Genomic DNA, 24,987 nt, shown 5'->3' on the forward strand with positions numbered 1-24,987 from the left:
CTCTCAGTGTGCTAATTCATTGTTTTTGCATTAGAAATAAAAGCTACTCTAACCTCGGAGAAGAAAACTAAGATGAAAAAAATTTCTGGCCTTGAATTTTTATATTGGCAATGATTTCTTATATTTGAGATAAAGAGGACAAATTATTAATGTAAAAAAGAGTTAAATTAAACATTATTTGAATCTTAAATTTCTGCTGTTTGAAATTTTCCATCAAGAAAAAGAAAATGATAAGATAAGCCACATATAATATTTACAATATTAATAATAATAAAATAAATTTATTATTATTAGATTAACAGTATTCAGGTATCTGACAAGATTTATGGTCATTGGAAATCTTCAAATTTGGCAATAGTAAGACAAGCAACTTAAAGAAGGATCAAATATTTCAACAGATACTACACAAAGAAAGGAATGTAAACATCAATGAACACCTGAAAATTTGCTCAAGAGCATGAGTCATCAGGAAAACAAAAATGAAGACCAACTCACATCCATCATAATGTCTAAAATTCAAATGACAATGCCAAGTGTTGGCAGGGATTTAGAACAACTGCAGCTCCATCCTCTGTTGTTGAGAGGGATACATGTTACTATCACTTTGAAAAACAGTTTGGTGGCTGCTTATGAAGATGAGCATATACTAATCATGTGACCTGTCAATGCTGTCACCAGACATAAATGCATAAAACTAGAAAAGTACATGTTCCCATGAACTTCAGAATTGCTATGCTCAGAGTAGTTCCCAAATGGAAGCAATCAAAATGTCCATGAACAAGTGCCTGGATAAAACAAGTTATCATAATCCTTGAAATGGAATAAAACTCTGCAATAAAAACATAAACTACTGATACGAGTAATAACATAAAAGAATCTCAGAAATAGTATGGTGAGCAAAAGGAGTCAGATAGTAAAGAATGTATGACAAACTATTCCATTTATATTTAGCTGCACAGGCACTTTCCTTCCTCTAAGGTGTTCTTGCTAGGTATTTTGGTCACAGTGACACAAAGCTGAATAAAACATTTTATTTCTTGAACTTGAAAAATATGATTATATTGGCATATAAACAAATAAGCTAATGATATATCAAATCAGTCGAGGAAAGGATAACTTTTAAAAAAATCTCTTCTGGAAGGAAATCATGCTGGAGCACTGACACATCAGACAAAAAAAAATCTAAATGAATGTAAGCCCAAAATAAATAAGTAATAATAATAATAATAATAATAACTTAAACACTAATTTCAAGATTTTTAAAAAGTATTTGTATAACATTGGCCTTGGGGAGAAGTTTTTAAACTAATACTAGAAACTTAGCAGATGTAAAGAGAAGAATAACTTATTTGGTAACATTAAAGTCTTCCAATTCTTCTCTGTGCAGGGTCTCTTCCTTTGTCACCACGTTTGGGTGTTTGTTCATTAACTTTTAATCCTATGACCCTGTCAATATCACAAAATAATAAAAACAATTTGAACAAGATTTTTTAGGATTTTTTTTCAAATGAAAGTAGTTTCTTATTTTCATTTCCACACTTATTCCTCTCAGCTTGTCCTTAGTTTTCCTTATTTTGTGGACTAAGATGTCCAGCATTGGAGTAAGTGAACATGGAGAGAAATTCTCACCTTGTACCTGAAGTTAGGTTGGAAACATTCAGCATTTCACTACTAAATGTATCAGTTGTTTGTTCTTCATAGATACATTGTGTCAGGTAAGAAAAATTTCCTCCTATTCCTAGTTTTAAAAAAAAAATTAGGAATGAGTTTCGATTTTGTCAAATACTTTTTTTGAAATTATTGTATATCTATTTTTCATTCCTTGTTCTGTTAATGAAGTAAATTATATTCTTTAATTTTCAAATATTGAGCAAATTTTACTTTCCCAAACTAAACTTATTTGGGTTGTATTGTTCCTGTTAAATATGTCTGGCTTTTGTAGAGGACTTATTTTTGCACAAATGTTTATGAGAAATAGTTGTGCATTTTTTTTTATTGTTGTTATCAGATCTTTTGGTATCAGATATGTTCCATTTGGTTTTAGTATCAGGGTTAGGTCTACCTAAGAAATTAGTTGAGAGATTTTTTTCTCCTTTTATTTTCTAACTTGTGAATTTTTTAAAAAATATATTTGTTTTCTAGTTGTACACAATACCTTAATTTTGTTTATTTGTCTTTATGTAGTGCTGAGGATCGAACCCAGGACCTCGCACGTGCTAGGCAAGTGCTCTACTGCTGAGCCACAACCCCAGCCCTTAACTTGTGAATATTTGAATCACTTTTTCTTTAAATAAATGAAAGAATTCAATCTGTGAAATCTCTGAGAGTTAGAATTTTATTTGTGTCAAATTTTCAAATTATGGGATGGGGTTGTGGCTCAGCAGCAGAGTGCTGGCCTAGCATGTGTAAGGTGCTGGGGATGATCCTCAGCACCACATAAAAATAAATAAATAAAATAAAGCTATTGTGTCCAACTACAACTAAAAAAACCAAAATATTGAAAAATTTTTTTCAAATTATAAATGAAATTTTTTTCATAGAGGGATAATCTTGCTGTCTTGAGAAATCTATTTTTCAAGAGATTTGTCCACTTCACCTAAGTTATTGTATTTCTGGATATAATGTTGTTCATTATAGTCCATGATTATCTCACTTTTAATGTTTGTAGAATCTATGGATACCACCTAAAGATAATTTTTATTTTCTGTCATTTTTCTCAATTATTCTTGCTTGGTAATTATCAGTTTTATTAATCTTTTCAAAAACTTGATTTTTTTCTGTAGTTTATCTGTTTTCCATTGGGTTGATATCTGCTCTTTATTATTTCTTTGTCCTATTTACTTTGGATTTTATTTGCTTGTCTTTCTCTAGATTCTTAAGATAGAAATTAAGACCATTGGTTTTAAACTGTATTCTCTGATGTCGACATGAAGTTATATATTTTCCTGTCAGTACCACTTTGGCTGCAAATTTTAGAATATATTCCTATCATTTTCATTAAGTTTGAAGAATTTTCCACTTACTTTTGTGATTTTTTTTCTTTCATTTGTATTATTTAAAAGGATTTTATTTGTCTTTCTAGTATGTGGGAATTTCATAGATACCTATTATTAATTATAACATAATTTTGTGTTCAGTAAACATAATTAGTATTTTAAAAAATTGTTGAGTTTATTAGGGAATGGAAATGGTAACATCCCTGATTTTAGTCATTGCACATTGTATAAATGTACTAAATTATCATTTTGTGCCCCATGAATAACCATAAATTTATCTATTGACTTAAAAATGCAAAGTTGGTGAATCTTCCCTGCTTATTTGGTTGGATTCTTAACCTTTCTCCCTGATTATACACCAAGGGGAGGAAATCTAGTTCAAGTGTTATAACAATGTGAAACTTGCAAGACAAAGGCTATAGAACAGTGCATGACAGTTGTGCCATATTCCATGAACAAAATGTGCATGTGCGTTATGCAGATTCAGGGCTATTTCTCAAAGCACCACATGTGGGTTTTCTGGGCATATCCTTCTTTGTCCATCCTGGTAGTATTTCAGGGCCATTTGTTTCTTTTCTTCACGGCACAGATTTTAAGAAATGAAAATTCAGGAAAAAAAGATGCTGGCTAACATAAGAAACAGGAAGATGAGAATCAAAGAAAGAGTTAGTCACATTAAAATTTTAAATAGTTGTTTGAGCTGGGGATTGAATCCAGGGCCTTGTGCTTGCAAGGTAAGCACTTCATGAACTTAATAACTAACATAAGTTAATAGCTCAGTTGGCAGGAGATCAGGGCACCACTCAATGGGTGGAAGGGAAATAAATTTTAAGGTGCTAATGAAAAAAGACAAAATATTTGATTGTTTCAACTACAAAGCTCTTATTTGCAAGTTAATTGTTGGTGTCTAGTGATTAATCTTGAGTTTCCTTTTTCTGTTTTGAGTTGTGGTTTGTTTTATTTCAATAGGAAACCACAGTACTGGAGGTGTCTCCAAATTAATTTTCTAAAACAGTATGAAGCATGAGTTTTTTGTTTTCCTCTTTCCTGATTTCAGAACTAGATTAGAAGACTTGTTGGTGAAGGAGCCAGCGATGGAGAAAAATGCAGAATTGTAATTTCAGGGCAGAAAATTGTAATTTCATGGGGTGGTTGGACTTAGTTCTGAAAGGGCTGCCATTATATTGAGGGGGGAGATGACTATATTTATTAGAATCCTGGAGGCATTTGGAAGGCAATGGAGCCCCTAGCAGATTTCCAAAGACACAGCACATCTTCTTCATTCTTTATCTTTTTCTCTCCTCCTCTTTCTCTTCCCTTTTCTTTCCTCTCCTTCTCCTTCTCCTCCTCCTCCTCCTTCTCCAGGTTTTTCTAATTCACCATTAAAAATAGAGTATTTGTTGAGGGCCACAGCAGCCAAGTCAGGATGACACATGGCATTTTTGCCAGAATGGAGTGGTTGAGAGGTGATGCCAGCAAGCCATTGAGATGATGATGGTTATGTTAAGCTGTGTATTCAATTGTATATTAGACCCCAGCTGTCCAACTGGGCCTGCAACTTTGGAGTTCTTGCGGGGATTCCTGGTGAGTTCTGGTTGGTTGGGGAAGTGCTGGAGAAGGGATATCCGGAGGAGGGATTTCTGGTTGGTGTGTGGTGTGTCCTGGGAGAAGGCGTGCGTGGCGTCCGCAGGAGTGCAGAGAATAAAGGAGTTCCTGTTTTGAACCTACAAGGCTGTGTGGCGGCTCGGTTATTTTGTGCCCAGCCAGACTGTGGCAAGTATTTCATAACCCTAACCCTAACCCTATGATGAATTCTCTGTAAATTTTGAAGGTCTTAAGACAGCAGGTCAAGACATAGTATTTTGTATTTAAGGTGCTACAATAGGTACCTGTCCTATTTTCTTTTCTGTCTCCCTTTATGGACTTTCACTCTATTTTCCTCAAAGAATTCTCCATGGATTTTATTTGAATTAGAAAAAACTTGGAAGACAGTGGTAGTCATATATGACTGAGGTTTTCCCCTTTCCTTTCCTTTTTTAATTTCCCGGTGCTGGGGATTGAATCCAAGGTCTTGTGCTTGCAAAGGTTAGCACTCTATGAACTGACCTATATGAACTGCACCAGCCTCCCCTCCTTTTTTTTTATTTCTTACAGAATGAGCTGTGTTTCTGCCACAACAGGAATAGAATATACTTATAAAAAATTAAATACTGGAGAATCTGCCTCAAGGATATTTTGCTGTCACCTTTTATTTATTTATTTCAGTTGTATATGGACTCAATGCCTTTGTTTTTATGTGGTGCTAGGATCAAACCCAGTGTCTCACACTTGCCAGGCAAATGCTCTACCACTGAGCTACAACTCCAGCTTTTGCTGTTGCCTTTTAAAAAATTATTAATTCAAACAGATATTTTGAATTATTTCTTATAATCATAAATGGGGAAATACAATAGTTTTCAAAAGTTTTCTCCAAAAGTAGCTGGGGACTGTATCCACCAGTCTCAGACTTACAAGAGGTAATATGTTGCTGTTGTCATCGTAAAGTTGCTTCATAGTAAGCTGACTTACTAAGAAGAAATATTTGAGTTGTCCTGTGACCATTGATTATTTTATCAAGGATACCAGCCCTTGAAGTTCAGAAGTAAAAGAAGGAAATTTGCAGGCTTGCTGCAATAAACTCAGGGTCAGAAAAGTGCTACCTATTGTAGTGCTTAAAATACATAATAGTATCTTTTAACCAGCAAAATATTCCCTTCCCTGTGAAACTATACAGGCACGTCCTTACCATTGACTACATTATTTTTAGATTCAAGTAATGGGTCTGAGCAGTTTCCAACCATTCATCTAAATCTGCCAGCAAATTCCTCTGTATTTCAAAGCCAAAATCATTCATGCAAATACTTAAAACACTCAAGTGTAAAGCACAGGTTGACTTCATATCTTCCCAAGGGAGTGGCCATGTCTCTACACAGGGAGGTCTATTGAAGGTTTTTTGTTGTTGCTGCTGGTAATGGTGGTGGTTTTGTGATAATGATTATAAGTTTTTGTTCTGTCATTTTGTTAATTTTTAACTATTTCTAGGAAATAACTATAGACTAATAGCTTTATTTTAATTCTGCAAGGAGAAAGAACACAAAAATTTTCTGAAGGATTATTTAAAAAATTTTTATTCCAAAATTTATGGAATGATCATTATCAATTAAGGTTCTTAATTAAATTTATTGTGACTCAATGATATGCATAATGCATGTTAAACTGTCATCTGTGGCCCACCTGTATCAGAATCATCAGTGTGTTAAACTGTGTCTGCATCACTAACACCTGGGATATTTACATAAAGAGGCAGATCCTCGATTAGAGTCCCATAACCACTAAAGTGCTTTATACTGCAGCCCAAGGAGTCGCTACCACAATCCCCATAGCTGACTGTGAAACAGACCCCCTTTGAAATGAAAATCTTCAAATGCTTTTTTAATTTTGATCTTTAAAATGACGATGAAGGTTGATGGACTGCTTGGCCCTCTTGGGCACTGCAAAGGGGAACACACACTTTGAGACAGGTTCCTGATTAACACAGTCTAGCTAAATACACACTTGGGCATTTCGTGCCTTTCCCTCACACTGTGTCCTGTTTTTATAAAAGATTTCCGTGCCTCTCAGTCATCAAAGATGAAGACAGGTCAAAGAAAATGTTCTTCTCTATCTTGCTCAAACCCAGGATGGAAAGAAACCAATTCTCCATTGCCATCCTGACTCCTCAGTTTTAATGCTGCAGAACAAACAGCAAAATATGTCCTTCCCTGTGAATTTCTAAAGGCACATCAGGTTTAAGAAACACTTGTCTTATCTTAGAAATTCTTGAAAAATGGCAAGGAGGAAAAATTGTCACTTTTTAAAACTTAGACCTCAGAATTAGCCAATAAATTTCTTCACGACAGTTTTATTTTCTATTCTTTTAAAGATTTTTATCATTTTTTAATATTAATTTTTAAATTTATTCTAATTAATAATATATGATAGTACTGTACACAAATGGAGCACTTCCTCTGGCTGAACATGGTGCAGAGTCAACACCAGTAGTGTAGTCACAAATGTATATAGGGTATTAAAGTCCCTCTCATTCCACAATCCTCCACACCTCCACACCTCCACACCCCTCCCTTTACCTCCCTCCCCTCTGTCCAATCCAAGGTTCCTTCATTCCCCACCACCCTGCTTTATAGATCAGCATCTGCTTACCAGAGAAAACATTCAGTCTTTGTTTTTTGGGGTATGGCTTATTTTATTTTCTATTCTTAACACTTGTTCTAGGGACTAATATAGAAATGGGAAACAAAGACAAAAAAAAAAAAAGAAACTATTTATACAAACTTTGCTTTAAAAGAAAACAAAAAGCCACTGAAAGACCGTTACAGTTTCACCGTGCCTGCCATCAGTGATGTTGGCCTTCAACGTATGGCTACAGCAACATAAATAAACCTCTATCTTACATTTACGCATACTAGGAGCACTCTGAAGACACAAAGGAGGCTTCAGTACAATCGGGGCCTGGCCCACACCACTAAGAAACAAGTAGAGGCTGCCATATGCAAGACTTTGCATAGGCTTGGTGTGGACATCAGTCTCATATTCCCCTGAGGGAAGTTAGATTAGCAAAATGGCACAGCATATTTAATGTGGAGGAGTGGGGGCAGTAAAATTTGGAGAATGAGTGAATAAAGGAAGCAGATTGTGCTAGGCTATAAATGAGAGGGCCTCTTAGCAAGTCATCAATTTCCTTCCTCACATGGACTCAAAGAGGTGAGACCTGATGGTGCAGTGCAAAGTCCAGCCTGGCTTGGCCTAGAGGAGCCACATGGTCAGGTGTGGATCTGTGAAAGGTGCTAGCTGAGTCTCACTGACACTGTCCAGCAGGGCCCTGCTGCTCACTAGGGTGCTTCTAGAACTGCCAAGGAGCTCTACATTGGAACCACATGACCCTTGTGTAGGAGGCAACAATTTCCCCACAGCTGATTTTCTGAGGAGAGCTGCTGAGGTGAGAACTGTGTTGTGACAGGTGCTGTGTCACTGAGGCTGTTCAGAAGCAGTGTCTCGAGGTTTAGCATGCACTCTTAGGTGCACTTTGTCTAGTGAGAGGCCTGGTGGTATTTGACTACTGGTATTCCATCACTGCCAGGAAGTCATTCTGCCTTTCTGACTACCCTAGTAGGAGACATTTCTGATCACCTCTTCAGACCTGCACCAGATTTGAAGGAATAGGGCCCAGGTGCTCCTTAGCAGATAGACAGTTGTTCAGATGTGGTGAGGGGGTTAGGCCTAGGCTTCCTCGTGTTTAAGGGACCTGTGGTGGCTTTGCTTCTTTTGTGGCTCCTGGAAGGCAAGAGTCTCAATGCTGGAGCACACAGAAGGACCCTTAAGGATTTCACCTGCAAGTAAACAAAAGAATCCTGTTCAGATGGAACTGTTAGACCCCACTTATGATGCCCAGACACTGGAATTAGGGCAAAGCATGCAGGAAGGTATAAACATGGTGGGAGGTGGTAAAAAGAATGAGTCAAGGGGATGCACTGGGTCTGGAGGAGATTCCAGGTTCCAGCTTAGAGGATAAGCTTCCCTGTGCACCCAAATCCCTGGTGCCCCAGCCATAGCCCTACTGCATATCATATGGTCAGATCCTACTACTGTCCTTTTATTACCCAGTTCATACTACCTGTTATATGGTCTGAAGAAAAATAAAGGCCTTTGTCACATTCTAGGAAAATAAGGATGGAGCATGAAACATACACATGTAGAAACAGCCTGTACTGAAGAGGACATATTGAGGCAAGTTCCCCTGTTAAGTGTGTGTCTCATTTTTCTTAAGGAGAAGTCAAATTGGCAGGGACCTCAGAGATTATCCAAGTCTAGGTCCACCTTTAACAGATGAAGGGTAGTAGCTCACAGAGGCAAAGGGGCCAGCCAAAGGCATACAACCAGTTAACATTAAGCCTGGAGTTAGAGACCAGAAATCATGAACAAGGAGAGGGTGGGCTGCACACTGGAGGGAGCCAGCAGGAACTGGAGGCTGTGGGTTAACTTGGCAGCGATAGGAGGAGGCTGTACAGAGCCAATCCTCTAAGTGTTGTGATAAGAGACTCAGGAAAGAAAGCAATCCTCAGAGAAGATCCAAAGGGAATTAGAAAGCAAGAGCTAGTTAATATACATCCCATGCTTGATCACACTATGTGTGTCAAGACTCTCAGGGTACAACTTAGGAACATTCCTAGAAGGCTCAACTGCTCTGATGTTTACCATATAAGTTTAAAGGTTTAATGTCTCATATTTAAAACAATCAGTTACACATCAAGTTTCTCTTAATAGGATTTCTAGGGAATTATTAGCACAGCATTTAAATAAATGTAGAGAATATCTGATATATATATATATATATAAATTTCCCTTAAAGTGTCTTTTTTTCATTATCAGTTTTTTCTTTTATATCCAGGAGACCAAGTGGATCTTCCTTCATGTTTTTGAAAGAAAATGAGGTGTTAAAATAAAATGCTGTTCTTAACCTAATTTTGTGCACTAAAGTCAATTTATAAGGTTATGCCTTATTTGGTTTTTCATAAAGTAGTTCAGGAAAGTCCAGAATGCACATATGGCCTCGAGATCTCTTGGTAGACAACTGATTCACAGGGAGACTTTGAAAGTTTCTTCCCTCAAGGACCAACTGAACTGCATTTCTCTGACTCCTTGCTTGACTGACATCAAGGAGAGAAAATTGGGCTAAAGGGGAGAGATGGTGACGAGAGGAGAATAATAACAGGGTAGAAAGCTGAGCGGGCAGGAGGGTGAAGGTATGGAGTCTTAAGAGGAGGCTATCCAGGAGCTAAGACCTGTGCGGTGGACCAGATATCTCCTAGAAGGTAAAGGAGGTCAGGGTCACTTACAGATCTGATGTCAGATGGTGATGTATTTGAAGCAGGCTCTGTGACTGTGTAAGACGCAATCGTTGCTTTAGCTCCAAGTTAGTCCTTGCCTTCTTCAAAACATCATGTGTCCTGGTCACTGAAAGAAGAAAAGAGCCCCACAAAGAAGGAATTTCCAGCTAGGCTCTACTTGCTGGGCATGCATTTTCTAGAGCATTTTCTTCTCACCCCTCAATCATGGCCTATTGCTGACCCCTTTGTCCCTGCTCCCTCTGCAACCACAATTGCTGTAGTCTAGCCTTCACCACACAAGATCTAAGGTGCCAGGACTTCCTTCTCATATCACTAGCGCATATATGTCACACAGAAAAGCAAAAGTTAACAGATTGATATGTTTCTATTATTTAGGAAAAAAATGTTTGATGGATGGATACTCCACATGAATGTAACTTCCAGTAAAAACTTGTTAGGTACAGTTTCATAAACAATGCAGAGAATGTCACCTAAATGTACATCAAAAGCCTGGGGTCCTAATTAGATTAAGATATATTCCATGCTTCTATATGATATCAAAATGGGCTCTACTCTCATGAATAACTAAAAAGTAATAAAAAACAGAATAAAAAATGACACTTTAATTTGCATGTTTAAGTTAACAATCCAGGGGGCTGGGTTTGTGGCTTAGTGGTAGACCACTCGCCTCGCATGTACAAGACCCTGGGTTCGATCTTCAGCACCACATAAAAATAAATAAGTGAAATAGAGGCATTATGTCCAACTACAACTAAAAAAAAATATTAAAAAAAGATAACAACCCAGGTTTGAGTTAGACTTGTTCCCTATGAAAACCCCCAGAGAGAGATCCATGTGCTAGTAACTTAGGAAAGTCTCATTCCCAGCAGAAAGAGGTAATGAAGTCAAGGAAATCAGGTACAGAAGGCAAAAACGTCTAGAAAGTATAGAATTTAAGGGAAGGTAGCATGTGTCTGAAAGATGCTCTTCATAAGGTTGGGACCCTAATCTGACTGGGCTTCCGTGTGTCAGTTATCAAGAATATTAGGAGACCAGGTGTGAGAACAGAGTACAGAATGTAAACAGGAAGTGTAGATGGAAGGGCAGGTCAGGGCTACAAGGCCATGGGAAATACAGATAAGACCCAACAGAGGCTCCATCTGCTGTTGGAGACAAGCACAGGTGAAGAGAAATCACTGCAGAAGGATGAGCTCCAGTCTTATAGAGTTAAAAGGAGTCAAGTGCATCCCAGAGCCAACATACCTGAAGCCTGAAGGCCAGGGAATCTGCATGCTAGTTTCCTCTTGCTCATCAGAATTTTTCTTACAATTATCCTTTGTTTGCAGACAACTGTGGCATCATTGAGGACATGCTCTGTAAGTATGTGCAAGAAAGACAGGATTTGTAAAATCCAATAGCACCCAGATATATTTGCCAAACACTAGAAAATCAGAGTGGAGGTAGGTTGTGCTTTGGGGAAGAAAGAGATAATAAAAATCAAGCAAAATCAAAGGAGAAACAAACACATTATTAAAGAAAGGAAAACTCATCCTAAGGAATTAAAAAGTATGCATAATAATGATATACTTCATGTATACCCATTATATATGATAAAGCACATGTATAAATAAACAATGTGTAATACACACAAGAGGGATCTCTATATTTATCTGATGGACAACTGCTCCTTTGGGCTCTTGATTCCACCTGTGCATGGGAAACTTGCATCTATGATATGTATGGGCTCACATGTCCACTCAAAGGCCCTTGGGCCTTCTCTGAGGAAGTTGAAAGGAAAAGAGGGTTCAGTAACAATCCCAATTCTTCCTTTGCTAACCACTCCTGGAAAACCCATTTTTTATGTCCCTGCAAATTGACCCAACCTAGCGACCCAGGCACAGTGACAGAAATCATGTGTCCAATGGACATGTCATCTTTTGTACATGTGCCTAGGTATTCTTGGGTGGGTGGTGCCCATACAAAAGTTCCTAAAATAAAGTAATCCAGTTGACAAAGAGGGCTTTGAAGTAACAATGTGTTACAGCAGAAGGGGCTACATCCTCATAGAGAAAGCTAAAATGGGAAAGTGCATCCCAGAGCCACAGAAGCTGTCACCACTCTACCCGAAGCTTGAAGTGCTGGGAATCTGCATGCCATTCTCCACTTGCAGAAGAGTTGTTTTCTTTTCATGATCTTCTCTTTCAGGACACTCATGGTATCAGTGAGGACATGCAGCTCACATCCAGGTGTTTTGACAGCCAAGCCCCCAAGGGCATCACCCTCAAGTGAGGGAAGGTTCTGCAGTTCAATGCAAGTATCCAAATTCAGTTCTGAAAATAAAACAGGAACTATTATCCTGTGACATACCTATTGACCCCAAAGAGTCACCTAATCAAGAAAGCAGCCTTGCACAAGAAAGTCTAAGTATGGATGTGTAGCTTATAGAGACTGATACTTTCAGGGCTGGGGTTGTAGCTTGGAGTTAGAGCACTTGCCTCAAATGCATGAGGCCCTGGGTTCTATCCTCACTACCACATAAAAATAAAGACATTGGGACTGATACTTTCATTTTGTTGATGATTCTGGCATATCCAGTATGATAAACTTGACAGGAGGCAAGTGTGCTTCCAATTCTTGAAAATATTCAAGAAATATGGAAGTTATAGACACCTATAGCTCCCCAATATAAAAGGCAATGATAACACACACATGTATTGCTCAGCCATAAAGAAGAATAACTTTATGATATTTGCCAATATATGGATGAATCTGGAGACTACCATGCTAAGTGAATTAAGTCAATCTCCCCAAATACAAATATGAAATGTTTTCTCTGACATTCGGAAGCTAATCTACACTAAGGAGGGAAGAGGGGAAGAATACAAGTTCCAGGTATTAGACAAAGGGAAATGAAGGAAAAAGAGTACGGTAAGGAAAGGAAATGAAGGGTAAGAAAAGGAATGAACCTGACATAATTTTGCTGTGTACATATAGGAACACAATGCAGAGAATGTCACCTTTATGTACATCAAAAGCCTGGGGTCCTAATTAGATTAAGATATATTCCATGCTTCTATATGATATCAAAATGGGCTCTACTCTCATGAATAACTAAGAAGTAATAAAAAACAGAATAAAAAATGACACTTTAATTTGCATGTTTAAGTTAACAATCCAGGGGGCTGGGTTTGTGGCTTAGTGGTAGACCACTCGCCTCGCATGTACAAGACCCTGGGTTCGATCTTCAGCACCACATAAAAATAAATAAGTGAAATAGAGGCATTATGTCCAACTACAACTAAAAAAAAATATTAAAAAAAGATAACAACCCAGGTTTGAGTTAGACTTGTTCCCTATGAAAACCCCCAGAGAGAGATCCATGTGCTAGTAACTTAGGAAAGTCTCATTCCCAGCAGAAAGAGGTAATGAAGTCAAGGAAATCAGGTACAGAAGGCAAAAACGTCTAGAAAGTATAGAATTTAAGGGAAGGTAGCATGTGTCTGAAAGATGCTCTTCATAAGGTTGGGACCCTAATCTGACTGGGCTTCCGTGTGTCAGTTATCAAGAATATTAGGAGACCAGGTGTGAGAACAGAGTACAGAATGTAAACAGGAAGTGTAGATGGAAGGGCAGGTCAGGGCTACAAGGCCATGGGAAATACAGATAAGACCCAACAGAGGCTCCATCTGCTGTTGGAGACAAGCACAGGTGAAGAGAAATCACTGCAGAAGGATGAGCTCCAGTCTTATAGAGTTAAAAGGAGTCAAGTGCATCCCAGAGCCAACATACCTGAAGCCTGAAGGCCAGGGAATCTGCATGCTAGTTTCCTCTTGCTCATCAGAATTTTTCTTACAATTATCCTTTGTTTGCAGACAACTGTGGCATCATTGAGGACATGCTCTGTAAGTATGTGCAAGAAAGACAGGATTTGTAAAATCCAATAGCACCCAGATATATTTGCCAAACACTAGAAAATCAGAGTGGAGGTAGGTTGTGCTTTGGGGAAGAAAGAGATAATAAAAATCAAGCAAAATCAAAGGAGAAACAAACACATTATTAAAGAAAGGAAAACTCATCCTAAGGAATTAAAAAGTATGCATAATAATGATATACTTCATGTATACCCATTATATATGATAAAGCACATGTATAAATAAACAATGTGTAATACACACAAGAGGGATCTCTATATTTATCTGATGGACAACTGCTCCTTTGGGCTCTTGATTCCACCTGTGCATGGGAAACTTGCATCTATGATATGTATGGGCTCACATGTCCACTCAAAGGCCCTTGGGCCTTCTCCGAGGAAGTTGAAAGGAAAAGAGGGTTCAGTAACAATCCCAATTCTTCCTTTGCTAACCACTCCTGGAAAACCCATTTTTTATGTCCCTGCAAATTGACCCAACCTAGCGACCCAGGCACAGTGACAGAAATCATGTGTCCAATGGACATGTCATCTTTTGTACATGTGCCTAGGTATTCTTGGGTGGGTGGTGCCCATACAAAAGTTCCTAAAATAAAGTAATCCAGTTGACAAAGAGGGCTTTGAAGTAACAATGCGTTACAGCAGAAGGGGCTACATCCTCATAGAGAAAGCTAAAATGGGAAAGTGCATCCCAGAGCCACAGAAGCTGTCACCACTCTACCCGAAGCTTGAAGTGCTGGGAATCTGCATGCCATTCTCCACTTGCAGAAGAGTTGTTTTCTTTTCATGATCTTCTCTTTCAGGACACTCATGGTATCAGTGAGGACATGCAGCTCACATCCAGGTGTTTTGACAGCCAAGCCCCCAAGGGCATCACCCTCAAGTGAGGGAAGGTTCTGCAGTTCAATGCAAGTATCCAAATTCAGTTCTGAAAATAAAACAGGAACTATTATCCTGTGACATACCTATTGACCCCAAAGAGTCACCTAATCAAGAAAGCAGCCTTGCACAAGAAAGTCTAAGTATGGATGTGTAGCTTATAGAGACTGATACTTTCAGGGCTGGGGTTGTAGCTTGGAGTTAGAGCACTTGCCTCAAATGCATGAGGCCCTGGGTTCTATCCTCACTACCACATAAAAATAAAGACATTGGGACTGATACTTTCATTTTGTTGATGATTCTGGCATATCCAGTATGATAAACTTGACAGGAGGCAAGTGTGCTTCCAATTCTTGAAAATATTCAAGAAATATGGAAGTTATAGACACCTATAGCTCCCCAATATAAAAGGCAATGATAACACACACATGTATTGCTCAGCCATAAAGAAGAATAACTTTATGATATTTGCCAATATATGGATGAATCTGGAGACTACCATGCTAAGGGAATTAAGTCAATCTCCCCAAATACAAATATGAAATGTTTTCTCTGACATTCGGAAGCTAATCTACACTAAGGAGGGAAGAGGGGAAGAATACAAGTTCCAGGTATTAGACAAAGGGAAATGAAGGAAAAAGAGTACGGTAAGGAAAGGAAATGAAGGGTAAGAAAAGGAATGAACCTGACATAATTTTGCTGTGTACATATAGGAACACAATGCAGAGAATGTCACCTTTATGTACATCAGAAGCCTGGGGTCCTAATTAGATTAAGATATATTCCATGCTTCTATATGATATCAAAATGGGCTCTACTCTCATGAATAACTAAGAAGTAATAAAAAACAGAATAAAAAATGACACTTTAATTTGCATGTTTAAGTTAACAATCCAGGGGGCTGGGTTTGTGGCTTAGTGGTAGACCACTCGCCTCGCATGTACAAGACCCTGGGTTCGATCTTCAGCACCACATAAAAATAAATAAGTGAAATAGAGGCATTATGTCCAACTACAACTAAAAAAAAATATTAAAAAAAGATAACAACCCAGGTTTGAGTTAGGCTTGTTCCCTATGAAAACCCCCAGAGAGAGATCCATGTGCTAGTAACTTAGGAAAGTCTCATTCCCAGCAGAAAGAGGTAATGAAGTCAAGGAAATCAGGTACAGAAGGCAAAAACGTCTAGAAAGTATAGAATTTAAGGGAAGGTAGCATGTGTCTGAAAGATGCTCTTCATAAGGTTGGGACCCTAATCTGACTGGGCTTCCGTGTGTCAGTTATCAAGAATATTAGGAGACCAGGTGTGAGAACAGAGTACAGAATGTAAACAGGAAGTGTAGATGGAAGGGCAGGTCAGGGCTACAAGGCCATGGGAAATACAGATAAGACCCAACAGAGGCTCCATCTGCTGTTGGAGACAAGCACAGGTGAAGAGAAATCACTGCAGAAGGATGAGCTCCAGTCTTATAGAGTTAAAAGGAGTCAAGTGCATCCCAGAGCCAACATACCTGAAGCCTGAAGGCCAGGGAATCTGCATGCTAGTTTCCTCTTGCTCATCAGAATTTTTCTTACAATTATCCTTTGTTTGCAGACAACTGTGGCATCATTGAGGACATGCTCTGTAAGTATGTGCAAGAAAGACAGGATTTGTAAAATCCAATAGCACCCAGATATATTTGCCAAACACTAGAAAATCAGAGTGGAGGTAGGTTGTGCTTTGGGGAAGAAAGAGATAATAAAAATCAAGCAAAATCAAAGGAGAAACAAACACATTATTAAAGAAAGGAAAACTCATCCTAAGGAATTAAAAAGTATGCATAATAATGATATACTTCATGTATACCCATTATATATGATAAAGCACATGTATAAATAAACAATGTGTAATACACACAAGAGGGATCTCTATATTTATCTGATGGACAACTGCTCCTTTGGGCTCTTGATTCCACCTGTGCATGGGAAACTTGCATCTATGATATGTATGGGCTCACATGTCCACTCAAAGGCCCTTGGGCCTTCTCCGAGGAAGTTGAAAGGAAAAGAGGGTTCAGTAACAATCCCAATTCTTCCTTTGCTAACCACTCCTGGAAAACCCATTTTTTATGTCCCTGCAAATTGACCCAACCTAGCGACCCAGGCACAGTGACAGAAATCATGTGTCCAATGGACATGTCATCTTTTGTACATGTGCCTAGGTATTCTTGGGTGGGTGGTGCCCATACAAAAGTTCCTAAAATAAAGTAATCCAGTTGACAAAGAGGGCTTTGAAGTAACAATGCGTTACAGCAGAAGGGGCTACATCCTCATAGAGAAAGCTAAAATGGGAAAGTGCATCCCAGAGCCACAGAAGCTGTCACCACTCTACCCGAAGCTTGAAGTGCTGGGAATCTGCATGCCATTCTCCACTTGCAGAAGAGTTGTTTTCTTTTCATGATCTTCTCTTTCAGGACACTCATGGTATCAGTGAGGACATGCAGCTCACATCCAGGTGTTTTGACAGCCAAGCCCCCAAGGGCATCACCCTCAAGTGTGGGAAGGTTCTGCAGTTCAATGCAAGTATCCAAATTCAGTTCTGAAAATAAAACAGGAACTATTATCCTGTGACATACCTATTGACCCCAAAGAGTCACCTAATCAAGAAAGCAGCCTTGCACAAGAAAGTCTAAGTATGGATGTGTAGCTTATAGAGACTGATACTTTCAGGGCTGGGGTTGTAGCTTGGAGTTAGAGCACTTGCCTCAAATGCATGAGGCCCTGGGTTCTATCCTCACTACCACATAAAAATAAAGACATTGGGACTGATACTTTCATTTTGTTGATGATTCTGGCATATCCAGTATGATAAACTTGACAGGAGGCAAGTGTGCTTCCAATTCTTGAAAATATTCAAGAAATATGGAAGTTATAGACACCTATAGCTCCCCAATATAAAAGGCAATGATAACACACACACATGTATTGCTCAGCCATAAAGAAGAATAACTTTATGATATTTGCCAATATATGGATGAATCTGGAGACTACCATGCTAAGGGAATTAAGTCAATCTCCCCAAATACAAATATGAAATGTTTTCTCTGACATTCGGAAGCTAATCTACACTAAGGAGGGAAGAGGGGAAGAATACAAGTTCCAGGTATTAGACAAAGGGAAATGAAGGAAAAAGAGTACGGTAAGGAAAGGAAATGAAGGGTAAGAAAAGGAATGAACCTGACATAATTTTGCTGTGTACATATAGGAACACAATGCAGAGAATGTCACCTTTATGTACATCAGAAGCCTGGGGTCCTAATTAGATTAAGATATATTCCATGCTTCTATATGATATCAAAATGGGCTCTACTCTCATGAATAACTAAGAAGTAATAAAAAACAGAATAAAAAATGACACTTTAATTTGCATGTTTAAGTTAACAATCCAGGGGGCTGGGTTTGTGGCTTAGTGGTAGACCACTCGCCTCGCATGTACAAGACCCTGGGTTCGATCTTCAGCACCACATAAAAATAAATAAGTGAAATAGAGGCATTATGTCCAACTACAACTAAAAAAAAATATTAAAAAAAGATAACAACCCAGGTTTGAGTTAGACTTGTTCCCTATGAAAACCCCCAGAGAGAGATCCATGTGCTAGTAACTTAGGAAAGTCTCATTCCCAGCAGAAAGAGGTAATGAAGTCAAGGAAATCAGGTACAGAAGGCAAAAACGTCTAGAAAGTATAGAATTTAAGGGAAGGTAGCATGTGTCTGAAAGATGCTCTTCATAAGGTTGGGACCCTAATCTGACTGGGCTTCCGTGTGTCAGTTATCAAGAATATTAGGAGACCAGGTGTGAGAACAGAGTACAGAATGTAAACAGGAAGTGTAGATGGAAGGGCAGGTCAGGGCTACAAGGCCATGGGAAATACAGATAAGACCCAACAGAGGCTCCATCTGCTGTTGGAGACAAGCACAGGTGAAGAGAAATCACTGCAGAAGGATGAGCTCCAGTCTTATAGAGTTAAAAGGAGTCAAGTGCATCCCAGAGCCAACATACCTGAAGCCTGAAGGCCAGGGAATCTGCATGCTAGTTTCCTCTTGCTCATCAGAATTTTTCTTACAATTATCCTTTGTTTGCAGACAACTGTGGCATCATTGAGGACATGCTCTGTAAGTATGTGCAAGAAAGACAGGATTTGTAAAATCCAATAGCACCCAGATATATTTGCCAAACACTAGAAAATCAGAGTGGAGGTAGGTTGTGCTTTGGGGAAGAAAGAGATAATAAAAATCAAGCAAAATCAAAGGAGAAACAAACACATTATTAAAGAAAGGAAAACTCATCCTAAGGAATTAAAAAGTATGCATAATAATGATATACTTCATGTATACCCATTATATATGATAAAGCACATGTATAAATAAACAATGTGTAATACACACAAGAGGGATCTCTATATTTATCTGATGGACAACTGCTCCTTTGGGCTCTTGATTCCACCTGTGCATGGGAAACTTGCATCTATGATATGTATGGGCTCACATGTCCACTCAAAGGCCCTTGGGCCTTCTCCGAGGAAGTTGAAAGGAAAAGAGGGTTCAGTAACAATCCCAATTCTTCCTTTGCTAACCACTCCTGGAAAACCCATTTTTTATGTCCCTGCAAATTGACCCAACCTAGCGACCCAGGCACAGTGACAGAAATCATGTGTCCAATGGACATGTCATCTTTTGTACATGTGCCTAGGTATTCTTGGGTGGGTGGTGCCCATACAAAAGTTCCTAAAATAAAGTAATCCAGTTGACAAAGAGGGCTTTGAAGTAACAATGCGTTACAGCAGAAGGGGCTACATCCTCATAGAGAAAGCTAAAATGGGAAAGTGCATCCCAGAGCCACAGAAGCTGTCACCACTCTACCCGAAGCTTGAAGTGCTGGGAATCTGCATGCCATTCTCCACTTGCAGAAGAGTTGTTTTCTTTTCATGATCTTCTCTTTCAGGACACTCATGGTATCAGTGAGGACATGCAGCTCACATCCAGGTGTTTTGACAGCCAAGCCCCCAAGGGCATCACCCTCAAGTGTGGGAAGGTTCTGCAGTTCAATGCAAGTATCCAAATTCAGTTCTGAAAATAAAACAGGAACTATTATCCTGTGACATACCTATTGACCCCAAAGAGTCACCTAATCAAGAAAGCAGCCTTGCACAAGAAAGTCTAAGTATGGATGTGTAGCTTATAGAGACTGATACTTTCAGGGCTGGGGTTGTAGCTTGGAGTTAGAGCACTTGCCTCAAATGCATGAGGCCCTGGGTTCTATCCTCACTACCACATAAAAATAAAGACATTGGGACTGATACTTTCATTTTGTTGATGATTCTGGCATATCCAGTATGATAAACTTGACAGGAGGCAAGTGTGCTTCCAATTCTTGAAAATATTCAAGAATATGGAAGTTATAGACACCTATAGCTCCCCAATATAAAAGGCAATAATAACACTAAAGATCTAGACAGAGCTTTTAATCAGATAGAGATTATCAAAGTTAAGTAAAATCATAGTAGAAAGAAAACTAAATGAAAGTAGACAACTGGGGAAGAAACATCCCTGGCATATTTTAAATTTTACTCTGACTTATTTTATATACAGGCATTATTACTAATAGAACTACTGTATATGCCTAACATATAATGGATACATCTGATGAACAGAAAATTATGAACATTTACATGTGGAATTGTATAATATCAATATTCTGGCCACTAGAAGTCAGAAATAATTTAGAGACCTGAGAGAAAAAAAGAGAAGTTTGAAAAGCAGATGTTCAAAAATTCCCTGTGAGACACTGCACTACATCCCCAGGCCTATTTTGTATTTTATTTAGTGATAAGGCCTGAGTTGTTTACTGCCTTGCTTTTTCCTGAGGCTGGCTTTTTAAATTTTTTTTAGTTTTAGGTGGACACACAATATCTTTTTTTTTTTTTTTTATGGTGCCGAGTGTTGAACTCAGTGCCTCATGCATGCTAGGTGACTGTCCTATCACTTGAGCCACATCCCATGCCCTCTGGGTTGGCTTTAAACCCAAGATCCTCCTGCCTCAACCTCCTGAGCAGCTGGGATTATAGGCTTGTGCTTGTAATCAAAGGATCAAACATGAGCAAGAACACTGTAGGAGAGATCAGTTGTCCTAGGTTGTAAGAATAAGGTCATGCAGAGCCCTGATATGCACACACATAAATGGTACCTGTGAGTAGGTTACAGTCTCTACAACTTCCCTGCTCTTGTTAGTTCTAGGTTTACCATCCTGAATTTGTCACTGGACCCTCAGAAGTATAATTAATAGGAGTGCATTTGTGTTTTAATGGGGTAGTCATGAGCTGCAGCTAGACAAAGGGAGACTTCATGCTCACCCAAGAGATCAACACTGAAGCACGGGGGCTGGTGGATATCTGATGATTCAGAGTGACTGGGGCAAGTGTTACAGCCCTCATTCAATACGTCCTGCAGGATTTCTTTCTCCTCCTGTGGGGCTTGTCTCAGACTGGAGGGATAAAGAGTAAGATTAAATGAGAGTAGTAAATATGAGTCCCAGTTGGTCTAAATAGAGGCCTAAGGGAGTGGTCACAGAAGGGCAAGAGGGTACTCCTTTCAAAGAGAAAGAAAATGATCCTCCTAGGATGTGGGCAGGGTGCACATGTCCTCATGACAGGAGATAGGAAGAGGGGCTCAATCTACTGACTAGAAAAGAGCTGAGGACAGAGACTCCACTCTCCCTGTGTGATACAACCATGAGCCACAGCATACACAGAAAATGGACTTTATGTGTGTGTGTGCACGCATTTTTATATGTGTGTGTGTGTGTGTATTCCCCCCACCCAAGGCTATGACATTCCTGCCAAAAAGTCTTATCAACCAGAAAAAAAACAGATTTATATCTCATACTCAATGGACCCATACAAGACAGGAGATGTAGATTCTGTGAGGTAAAAAAACAAACAAACAAACAAAAAAAACAAAACATTCAGTTAGTTTGATTACTTCTAGTTGGATACAGACAGGAACGACAGAGAAAAGAAAAACACCTCCTTAAAAGATGGACTTTTTCCGTGATTGAGGAATGCAGTCATACCAGCAGCTTGTGTTTGCCTTTGCATGTGAATAGTGTGGACACTTGGTACCTCTTGGTTTGCTCATCTGGGGACCCTCCTCATATTTAACCCATCCTCTTCCAGGCTCTTAACACTCATTGTTACCTGGGAGCCAGCAAGTCCTGTTCTTTTCCACTCTCCTCCTCTGCACCACTCCCTGAAATCAAATTCAGAAACATCCAGTCAGTCAATGAGTAGTTTCTACATCACTCACTACAAACACAGGGGAAGCCTGAACTGAATGGAGAATCATTAGTCCCAGACCTTTACCAACACGGCTGTTATATGTCTGTGGATCTGATATGGTACAAGAGAATACTGTTAAAAAAGGTTTGAGCTATTCTTGAGGATGAAAAGGCATTTTCATGTCTCCAGTAGAAATCAGTAACTGGGAATTAACCTATGCCCACCCTACACTTCCCTGTAAACTAAAAGTGGCTGTAGTCTTTGTGTTTCATTATTCCATTGTTAGTAAACTGAAGGCAAAATAACAATATCTTTACTTCTGGAAATGATGGATTTCCTTTTGATGAAAGAAAAGAGGAGAAAAAAATTTGGAGAAAATCTTTTTCTCAGAGGGGAAACAGACAATCATACCTCACTTTAGTGACCTTAAAACTATCTGCAACTTACGATATTTCTGGAACTGGTTGGCAAGGGTATACACGGTAGATTGACATAAGATGAATTTTTCTTCCAGATCTCGGAAATTCAGTTTGTGTTCTTGTAATTCAGCTTGTAGTCCCCGTATGATTTCTTTAAGTTTCATCTGAGGCTCTCCATCAAGGTTCATTTCATCCCCTCCATCAGGGGAAGGGCTGAAGAATACTGCCATGTTTGTACAGTAAATGTACAGTCAGGACCTGCAAAGAAAACCCAAACATGTTTTGGGTTAAAAACAAGAGAATCCAAGAGCTGGCTGCAGTGGCAAACGCCCATAATCTCAGAGGCTCAGAAGGTGAGACAGAAGGATCTAGAGTTAGAAGTCAGCTTGAGCAATAGCAAGGTGCTAAGCCACTCAGTGAGACCCTGTCTCTTAATAAAATACAAAAAAGGGCTGCATATGTGGCTAAGGGTTGAGTGCTTCTGACCCAAATATTTAAAAAAATAATAAAATAACCCAAGTAGAATTCATCAGGACTAAGGGAAGACAGCAGCTGCCATGATTCACTTACTGTTGAGAAACAAGTACTCAGCAGTCCACCACACTTGAAACTCCTTCACCTTTCAAACAAGGATTCACACACCTGAGTCTACAGCGTGGACTCAAGACAGAAATGAGGAGGTAGGGCTGAGTGCGCTAGGTAACAGTCTAACAGAATTAGAAGGTTGGAGATGTCATGGAATGTGGGAGCCTCTGCCTTCCAATTGGCTCATGATGGCTGACCCACTGGTTTCTTCAGAAGGTCAGTACAGACGTAGACCACCACTCATTGGGCAGTCTCAGTACTTGTGTACCCTCATGCCAATGTTACCAACTTTTCTTTGTTCCCTTCTCCAAACACCATATTTCACATTACTCCTATAGGTATATGTTGAGAATCCTTGAAGTAAAAATGGTTTCCCAACAAGTTAAAATTATCTACAGGACTACCCAGTGGTCACCTCATTATTCCCTTAATAATAAAGTGGATCATAAGGTTTTTCCTCAAGGGAACAATGCAAAACTGTCAATGTAATAGAGCCATAATGTTCTTCTCTGAATATGCCATTATTTCAAAATCCACTAAAAATACAGAACAAAGAGTAAACCATGAGTGTTTGAAATTGTTTTCTGCACTCTCTCAATATTATTTTGTTATACTCCATTTTTATTGTGGCTTCTTTTCTCTCACTGGGACATCTGTTGGTGTACAGGACTCTGAAGGAATTCCTTACTTATTACAAAAGTTCCAATTGGCTCAGGCAATAGGAACATGGAAAGGAGAATAGAAACATGGAGGGGAGCCATGCTAAGTGTTTGTGAACCCTCAACTGTGGGACGCTCATTGGAAGAAATTTTCCAGATCCCTCTTACTAAGTCCAAAGCAGATAATGTCCAGTGCTGACTCTGCTCTTCATGGCAATCTTCCCTTCACTAGGTCAGGCTACTGGTGTCTGCAATCAATGTTCTCACCTACTGAGAACCATGGCTGAATCTGAAGCAGATACGTTAAGCTCTTTTCAGTAAGGATTGGATACCCTTCCTAGCATGCTGCAGGGAAATGAGCCCTGCAGTGCTTTACCTGTCCAAGCTCAGCAAATGCATTCATTTGCTTTAACTCACTTATAATGTAAGTTCTCTATATACATGGAGATTTTACATTTTATACACATCACAGGGTAAACTGAGGAGCAAAGCAGGGGAGTTAGTTTATTCTGCTTCTATGAACACAAGAGTCATCGACTCTCATCCACTTGAATGTCAGAAAGCCAGGCTTTTAGCCACACCTTCCTCCCTTTGGACTGCAAACCTGAAAATTACTTCAATTATTTACCTGCATTTGAAATGAAGTTTGAGTAAAAACAAGAGTTGAACTTTGAGGAATGACAATATTAGTTTGTTTTGAAGTGGACAGAAAATGCTGAGGTCTAGAGAAAACATCACAATAATCTTCGCAAGGAAGAACTTATGTGTCTTACTTACCCTGCCTCTTTCTCCAGCTGGCCAGAACATACTCAGTATCTATTGATGTCATCAAAATCATCTTCGGATCTTGAGAATATGGATTTCTATGAGCCAAACTGGAGAGCAGGTGTTGGTCTGAGAAGTCATCCATCATTATGCTGGGACCTGTTGGAAACAACTAGTAGGGGGATCAACCTGACTACCAACATTTTTTTGATACAGCACTGGCTACACTCACCAATGAGTCCACTATCAGTTCTTTCACTTGCTGTTTACAAGACTGATAGTTCTGTATAAGCTAAGATTATGTGCGACCCATCTCTGTGTTCACAGTTTCCAGTGAGGCCCAAGCACTGAGGCAGGTTACACACAATGAATGCATAAAAGTGGTTGCATACCACAGTTATTACAATGAAGTCCCTTTACAGTGTCATCTAAAGCCTTATAGTTAGTGTCCCCTTCAATGAGTCCACAAGTGCCACATACAGAGTCCTGCACATGACTCTGCAGATGTGAAGTAAAGAAAACT

General features: G+C 39.1%; 1 protein-coding gene across 1 annotated transcript; it reads right to left on the minus strand.

The window, feature by feature from the left end:
* Positions 1–20,482: 20,482 nt before the first annotated feature.
* LOC308655448 (NBPF family member NBPF6-like protein) lies at positions 20,483–24,666 on the minus strand (the record flags this gene model as incomplete). Its single annotated transcript, XM_081305573.1, has 5 exons — positions 24,477–24,666; positions 22,484–22,713; positions 21,956–22,007; positions 21,113–21,243; positions 20,483–20,490 (listed from the first exon to the last, which is right to left on the minus strand). The coding sequence occupies exons 2-5, from the start codon at positions 22,683–22,685 to the stop codon at positions 20,483–20,485; spliced, it is 393 nt and encodes a 130-aa protein (XP_081161699.1). The 5' UTR covers positions 22,686–22,713; positions 24,477–24,666.
* Positions 24,667–24,987: the final 321 nt, after the last annotated feature.

Source organism: Spermophilus citellus (genome assembly GCF_964194105.1).
Source record: "Spermophilus citellus genome assembly, chromosome: 9".
NCBI lineage: Eukaryota > Metazoa > Chordata > Mammalia > Rodentia > Sciuridae > Spermophilus > Spermophilus citellus.